The 8,295-nt window shown below is 31.0% G+C and overlaps 1 protein-coding gene across 1 annotated transcript; it reads right to left on the bottom strand.

Moving 5' to 3' along the window:
• Positions 1-270: 270 nt before the first annotated feature.
• Positions 271-1,554, bottom strand: THM27 (transcription factor). Its single transcript, NM_001247046.1, has 2 exons — positions 1,182-1,554; positions 271-1,031 (listed from the first exon to the last, which is right to left on the bottom strand). The coding sequence occupies exons 1-2, from the start codon at positions 1,442-1,444 to the stop codon at positions 473-475; spliced, it is 822 nt and encodes a 273-aa protein (NP_001233975.1). The 5' UTR covers positions 1,445-1,554; the 3' UTR covers positions 271-472.
• Between the last annotated feature and the right edge of the window lie 6,741 nt (positions 1,555-8,295).

Here is an 8,295-nt window from a genome sequence, read left to right on the forward strand (position 1 = left end):
TAGATAGTATTATTAAGAGCAAATATTGCTAGTTTTGGTGCGTCAAAGGATAAATTTGACTTCAATTATTATAAAGTAAAAAATAAATCTGGATAAGTTTGCAAAGGTCAAAGGCAAATTTAACCTTTTTATATTTAAAAACTTCGTTAGGAGACATTTGATATAATCACATAAATATATATTTAAAAAAATCAAATAACACATGAAACTCTACTCTCGAAGCACTCATTTAAAAGTACATATTTTGAATCTATTTCATGTCAAATATAATTAGAGGAAAAAGAAAAATTATCTTCATAGAATCATTAGTGCTATATTTTTACTGCTTTGAATTAAATGTAATTACTATATTGCAAAGTTTACAACCATGAGAAAATTATTAGCTAGAAGAAATAATATCCTCAAACTCTTTTTCTTTTCTACATATACATCAAATTAAGATGATTTATGCATAAATTCGAATCGAATCGAATCACTTAGTTTCCAAAGTTCTATAGTCCAAAAGACCATTAGTCTTCAAGCCCAAAAAGTCATAACCAGCCATAATGTTCATACTTACCATATTATTACTCCATCCATTTCCATTACTTTCACTTCCACAACTGCAATCTTTACTATTTTGAATTCCCAAACTACATGTAAAACATAAAGAGCTTGATCGTTGATGATGACGATGATGATCGAGTTGTTGATGATGTGGAGGACTAATTCTGAGTTCAAGATTTAAGTCAGGAAGACATGATGATGACTTTTCTTGAATTATTTCATTATTATCTGATTCTTTGCTTGTTTCAACGAATTCAGCTTTGATATTTATCATCTCATCTTGTTGATCAATATCTTTAATATTTTCATGAGCAGCAGCAAAAGTAATCGTTGTAACTTTTGGTATTGTAGTAGGATCATTGATTGATCTATGTGTTGTTGGATCAATACCTCGACTCAAGAGCTTTCGTCTTATATGTGTGTTCCAATAGTTTTTTATCTCGTTATCTGTTCTTCCTGGTAATCTTCCTGCTATAAGCGACCACCTATCATAAGGAAACAAAAAAACATAATTACTACTAGTGATCCATATAACCACCTTGAGTCAGGTCAAATTTAAATCCTGAATCTGTCTCATCTCGTTAACGATTTAACTAGTAGGACAAAATAAAATAAGATAGAAATGTTAAACATACTTGTTTCCAAGGAGGCTATGGAGTTTGATAATGAGTTCATCTTCTTCTTCAGTAAAGTTACCACGTTTAAGGTCAGGTCTTAAGTAATTAATCCATCGGAGACGACAACTTTTACCGCATCGAAGAAGTCCAGCAGCTTTAGGAAGAGACCTCCAACAACCTTCACCATGAGCTCTAATGTAAGAAATTAGTCTTTCATCTTCTTCTTTAGTCCATGCTCCTTTGTTTGTATGTGCCTTCTCACAACAAGGTGACCTTCCCATTTAGACAAATAAGAGTATTTAAGAAACTATACCTTTATTTTTTTTGGTTTTTGCAAGTGTGATATACCAATTGAGAGAAGGATAATGGAAGTTTTTTTGGCTTTGTTGTGATGCTTGAGAATCAAAGCCTGCCTTTTTAAGTCTTGAAGTGGGGTTATATAAGCTTTTGACTCAATAGATAAAAGAGAGTCCCTTGTGGGGTGGGGTGGGGTGGGGCAGGGGGTAGGGTGTGGGGGAGTAGTGACACTAATTGCTTCTAGATGTGAGTTGGTGAGACAGGTTTGTGGGAGTGGCTGATCTGATGGGCATTCTTTCTTTTAAATATAGTATTTGCATCTACATTATCATCACTATATATTTACGTGTGTAATTATATCTCAGATGGAAAATCGTCTCTTTACCCCTCAAAAGATGAGGTAAAGTTTGTTACATTCTATTTTATCATACTTCATTTATGAGAATTACACACGTATATTATCATTAATGATTTCCTATGGAAGATTAAATTGCACTGGTAGTATGAATATTCTTTTTAACTTTCACAGAGTATAAGACAAATCAAATTATTGAGCCAAGCACATGAAAAATCGTTTGGCATATGAGTGGTAGCGAGATTCGATCTCAAAATCTTTATCTCCTCTTATCATGTTGAAGTATGTGATCATCGACATTCATATAAAAAAACTCCACATGTTTGATCCAGAAAAGAAATCAGACTCACCTGAGGGTGTCATTGAGAATATAATTAACCAATAAAAATATATTCTAATATATTAAACTTTTAAATTATAAGATTATACACTTCAATACTAGGTAAAATTTACTAATAATACAAAAAATATATATACTGATAATAAATAGAGGAGTAAAAGTGAGGAAGTCATTAACTATGAGGTAGGTATAAAGTGATGAGTTATTAAATTAGTGGTTAATGAGGAGAAAGGGGCCAGGAGTGTGATTTGATTTAATTTGTCTTTCTTTTTCGTTTCTGTCCAAACTCTGAACAACCTGTTATTAATTATTTAGCTAACCCAACCATATGGGCAACATGTACCACAATTATTAACTCTACCAATATTAATTAATTTTATTGTTTATAAACTAACAACCTTATCGGATTTTATTAATTTATGGTGCTCCATTAGATAAATTCTATACACTTTTTACCCCACACATCACAAAAGAAAGTATATCATCACACATCAATGATCAATCAAATTGTACTAACTAGGAATTTATATTTTTATGATGTAACAATATTTATCATTATAAAAATATTTAACAGTAATTGAGTTAATGCTATTATATTTAGAGTCGTTAAAGTCTTTAGTGACACGAGTGTTGATGGTAAATATTCATATTTATTATTATTGTTAATTAAATATATTAATTGCTGCTAAATACTTTATCGGTTATAGTAACGTGTGTCATGTAGAAACAGGAAATTCCAAAAATAAATTAACTGTAGTTGGAACATTTTTTTTAAAATTATATTCTGACGATCGGTAAAATATAAAGGTTCTTAATATATAGAAGTTATAAACTCTTTTCGTTTTCATTTATAATTTAGTAATAGTGATATCTGGTAAGTTAGTTGTAGCGAGCGTTTGGTGAAAAATTGGGCGATGTGCTTTTGGTTTACAATATTTTACTAATTATAATAATTAATACAATTTTTAGATGATAAGATATGGCTGGAGGTTTTCTTTTTCTTTTCATTATATTGGTATTCTAGCATACAAGTAAACTAGAGATTGAGCTAGTGTGTTGCTAGAGTTTCTAGAAGACATAGTACTAGGCGGAAGACCAAGCTAAAATTTCGGTTCTCAATTTTATATTAACAATTCTAAGTGATAGTAATTAAATTCTGAATTTAATAATTGTATATATTCAATAAATTTATTAATACAAATATATTATTTAAACAAAACTAACTAAATGATCTATCAAACTCACATACATACTATTAGTTCCGATGCTTTACTACTAAAGAAGCAAAGGAAATTTGAAGGAAAAAAGATTTGTGTGGGGTGTGATGGTAGTTACTCATGGAGTTTGGTTCACCTTCCACTTCTCTCTTTTTATTTGTTTCCTCTCTTTGCTTAAAGAGTGTAAATAATTATATAAATTATCAATGTAAAAAGAATTATATAATCTTTAAAAATAAAATAGATTATTTATTATAATTATATGTAAAAATAATTTATACTCTCAGACAAACTCATATCACAAACCTTGTGGTTCAAGTTTTGGCAACAATATAGGGTTCAATATAATGGAGGAGGGTGGTTGTTTATTCACTTTTTTTTTTTTTGCTATATGATAAAGTATATAAATATTATTTACCTCCTACTTAGATTTTTCTTGTTTTGTTTTTTTTAAGCACCCACCACCACAAATATAATGTCCTCTATCTTAGAAAATAACTTTGATAACAACTCGTACCTATGAATGAAAGTTCCTAAAACTTTTTCCATTATCTTGGCTTTGATGGCTTGAAAGAGAAAGAATTAAAGAGAGAGATGTCCACTTGTCTGGTCTCATATGTGTAATTTTACCTACTCGTTTCACCTTTTGATTCCTTTCGAGTCATATTCTAATTAAACAAGGGGCTCTCCACCTCTTTAATTATCTTTGTCTGATCACTTTATCTGTTCAATATTTTATTTTCACTTCTGTTTATTATGTTTAACATGACAATATAAATATTACAGTAAATTTTTTATATTAATCATTATGTATTAAGATACGTGCGTGCAAAATCCAAAATGAATAAGTAAGAGAGAGCGGTGGGTTGCAATACTCATGAATTTTACTACCACACTTACCTCTAATTATAGCTTATGTTTTAATTGTACCACATAAAATATGATTGACTTTCATGAAATTATTACTACTTGCTACTAAAGAGTGGCTCATTTCAATGATATGGAATTTAGTTTAAAATAAAATATTTATTTTAAAATTCAAATTTAATTGGTTATTTGTCTGTTAGTTCAATCCTATCTAACATCCAAAGCATTAATTTCTTGTGTCCTTTCTTTAACTCCCCCACTCTACCCCACACCACCCTCCACCAAAGTAAGTTGTGTTAGGTACATTTATAGAGAGTAAAGTAAGTTGGTGCTCCCTCAAATCGATCTTTCCCTTTCCTCACTAATGGGGATACAAAAGAAGAGTGTTGAAAATGAGTAAATAACATTTATTTGTTCATAAATATCGAGGCAAGAGGGTGGATGAACTTACATGCATCATTGGTTAAGTAAAAGGAGTTTTAGTTCATCTGAAATCAATATTTTCGAGTTAAGACATAAATTATAAATTTATACCTAAAAATCAATAAGTTGAAGACAATGTTTTAAAGCCATGAGTTTTGAAAGAATAATTCCATGACTCTCTCTAGTATAATATAAACAAATTGTATTGATATCTTTTTATTTATTTATATAAATTTCAGAGTTAATTATTCAGATACACTTAGTTTGCAATATTGCATAACTCATCATATTTTGGTACCTCCAGATACATCCATATACATGTATCTCAAATAAATTAGGTCAAAAATAGATGTAACTTGTTCTAATTACATTGTGTCCAAGTGAATTCACATGTATGTAAGATACATAACAAATCTCGTTCGTCTCTCTCATCTCACTCGCCACTCTCTCATGTATCTAGTATTCCAGATACATGCAAATCACATCAGTTACATGTATTATATGTTTCATGTGATTCACTGTTCACATGTATCTGAGATATATACCAATCTCGCTCGCCTCTCTTTCCAATCTCGCTCGTCTCCCTTCCTATTTTTATTATTATTGTTGTTATTATTGGAGATGAGAGGAGACATGAATCGTGAAAGAGAAGTGAGGGTAGGCAAATGATAAGGTAAGAGCCAACTCATATGGTTGTGGATATCATGTGCTTAATTAGGTATGCACAACAAGACTCGTGTGGCTGTCCTAAAATACCCTTACCTACCTACCTACCTCTTCACTTTCTCTATCTCTTCCCATGTGATACTCCTAATTTTTTTTTTTTTGGGTGAGTGGACCTAGAACGGGAGAGGCCAAGATATTATTTTAAATAAAGATAACGAGAACTTTTTGATGAAATTAGAATTCTACACTACGTAAAGTTAATATTCTCAGATTCAATAATATATAGGATCCTGAGTTCGGCAGAATCAGGTGCTTTGAAATTGAACATAACGCGTATGTGCAAAAAAACGAGTATGGATAGAGTTGTTATCAAGATTTAAACTATTAATAGAATCGATCGAAGACTTATGATGATTGTTCGAGTTAATTAATAATAATGTTGACTAGTGATTTTTTATAATTATACTTTGTGTATTTAAAAGTTTGTGATCGTAAAAAAAGGCCTAAAATATTCTCGAAATATTGAAAATAGTATAAAATTATCCTTCATCCACCTATTGGCTCCAAATGCCCTTCTCATCTACCTTTGAGTTCAAAACTGACCACTTATTTAACGGCTTTAAAATTAAATTGTTTAATATTTGACGCTCAACAATTGGTTATAATTTAATTTATTAATATAATTTGTAAACCAACCCACTACCCACTCATAACTAACTAAACCCCACCCAATTAATAAACCAATTGTAATATCAAAATCGCCATAAACACTATTAAAACACGACAAAATTATAGATTTCAAAAAATGACATCCAAAATTATTCGAGTCTGAATAGAAGCCCAATTAAATTTAAGTTGAGCCGCTTATTTAGGAGGACACTTTCGATAGGATTCTCTTTCAAGCTTGAATTCAAAATTTATCATTAAAGGTAAAAGAAGTAGTACATCCCGAATTAATTCATGTATTCTTTAAAATATAATTTTATAAATATTTATGGTTTGTTTTAAAACCTTTAATATATTATTTTTTTTAAAAAAAATTATCTATAAAGTAACATCACATAATTGAGACAAAAGAATAATTAAGATGAACATAGACAGACTTTTAATTTATTGTTTTATTTAGACACTTGAATGTATGATAATTTACTTCTATAGATATTTTTGCCTCACATTTTTAAAAACATTCATTGACAGTAGCTTTGTTGTTGTTGGATTAGTAATTTGACGGGTTTATTAATTTGGTAGAGTTTAATTTGTAATGAGTGGGTAGTGGATTGATTTATAAATTATACTAATAATTTAAATTATAACAAATAGTTGAGTCCCACGTATTTTAAAGAATATATAAATAGTTTAAATTTAAAATCGTTAAATAAGTGGTCAATTTTGAACCCAAAGGTGGATGACAAGGGTATTTTGGAGCCAATAACTGGATGAGTAGGACATTTTGGAGCCAATAGGTGGATGAAGGGTAATTTTGTACCATTTCTAATACTTCAAAGATATTTTAGGCCTTTTTCTCAATGTTTATTTATAAAAAGAACATTGAGATATGTGATTTCTCAATATTTATTTTGAAGTTGAAAATATTTTTTAAAAATAAAATTAATTTTTTTGGAGTTAGGGGGGGGGGGGGGGGGAGGGGAGGGAGGGAGGAGTTTAAAAATAAAAATATTTTTAAAAATGAACTTAAATTTATTTGGGAGGGGGAGGGGGGCTGACCGGTGGTGGGTGGGGTGGCGCGTCAGGGATCGGGTGAAATTTTTTTTTTGAAAATGAAAATATTTTTTAATGATGTTTTGGCCAAAAAAATGTAATTTGAAGTTGGATGAGAGTTTTGGAAAATGTTTTCCTTAATTTTTGAAGGGAAGTTATTTTCCTTAACTTTGAGGTAAATGAGTTGATTTGGAAAATATTTTCCAAGACTTTTGTTCCAACGAAACATGAGAAAATTGGAAAACATTTTCCAAAAAATATTTTCCTTCATACCAAACACACCTTAGAGTGTGTTTGGTATGAAGGAAATTGTTTTCAATATTTTCATGTTTGGTTGGCACAAATAATTTAGAAAATGTTTTTCAAATCAACTTATTTTCCAAAATTATTTTGACCCCACACCTCAATTTTCCTTGCTAATTAACTTAAGTCCAGAGTATCAATTATCAATAGTACTAATCTTATACCCAACTCATGATTCTCAATTCAAGACTCAACTCTGGACCTCAATTCGAGACCCAACTCCTGGATTTTGGATAGAGCAGGGTCGGATCTTGAATCACGTGTTGGGATAGGTTTTCGAGTTGGGCGTCGGGGTCAGATGTTAAGGTCTAATGTTGAAGACGATCTCGTTTTGAAAATTGGGTCCTAAGTGAGGGTCAGGCTCCAATTCGAAATCGTGTCTCCATTCAAGTGTCAATGTTAGTCAGGGTTCGGAAATCGAAATCCCAATGTTGATGTCAAGGTTTATCAAAGTTCAATATTGGGGTCGGACTCAGGTCTCAAGTCGAGGTGGGGGTCGGGGGTCATGTCTTGGATTGGGGTTGAGTCTAGGGTTGGGGTGGGTCTCAGATAGGGTCAGGTCTTGGGTTTTGGGTCGAGATCGGGTCTCAGGTCCGGTGTCGAATGGTTAGGGTTAGGTTTAGGTTAAATTTAGGGTCGGGTCGGGTCGGGTTTCAGGTTGGAGTTGGGTGTTGGGTCAATGTTGGTGTCGGTTGTCACATCAATTATCAAGATTGAAGTTTAGGTTGGAAACTATTTTTTTGAAAAAGTATTTTCAACTTATACAAAAAAGATATTTTAAAAAAATATATTTTTCAATTCACTAATCACACACGAGAATTTTTTTTTTTAAAAAATACTTCTTTGTAGAATTTTATTTTATTATTTTTTTCAAATGTTTCTTTAAGCTTGGACATGGCTCTCACCTCATTTAATTAGAATATGGCCTTCCTTCTTTTTTCGTTG

Source organism: Solanum lycopersicum, chromosome 10, assembly GCF_036512215.1.
Source record: "Solanum lycopersicum chromosome 10, SLM_r2.1".
Lineage (NCBI taxonomy): Eukaryota > Viridiplantae > Streptophyta > Magnoliopsida > Solanales > Solanaceae > Solanum > Solanum lycopersicum.

What these genes read in the sequence shown, in the direction of transcription:
- THM27 (NM_001247046.1), bottom strand. Translation starts at nt 1,444, where the DNA reads ATGGGAAGGTCACCTTGTTGTGAGAAGGCACATACAAACAAAGGAGCA. An exon ending in CATAGCCTCCTTGGAAACAA is followed by an intron (nt 1,032 to 1,181) that starts GTATGTTTAACA and finishes TCCTTATGATAG; the next exon opens with GTGGTCGCTTATAGCAGGAA.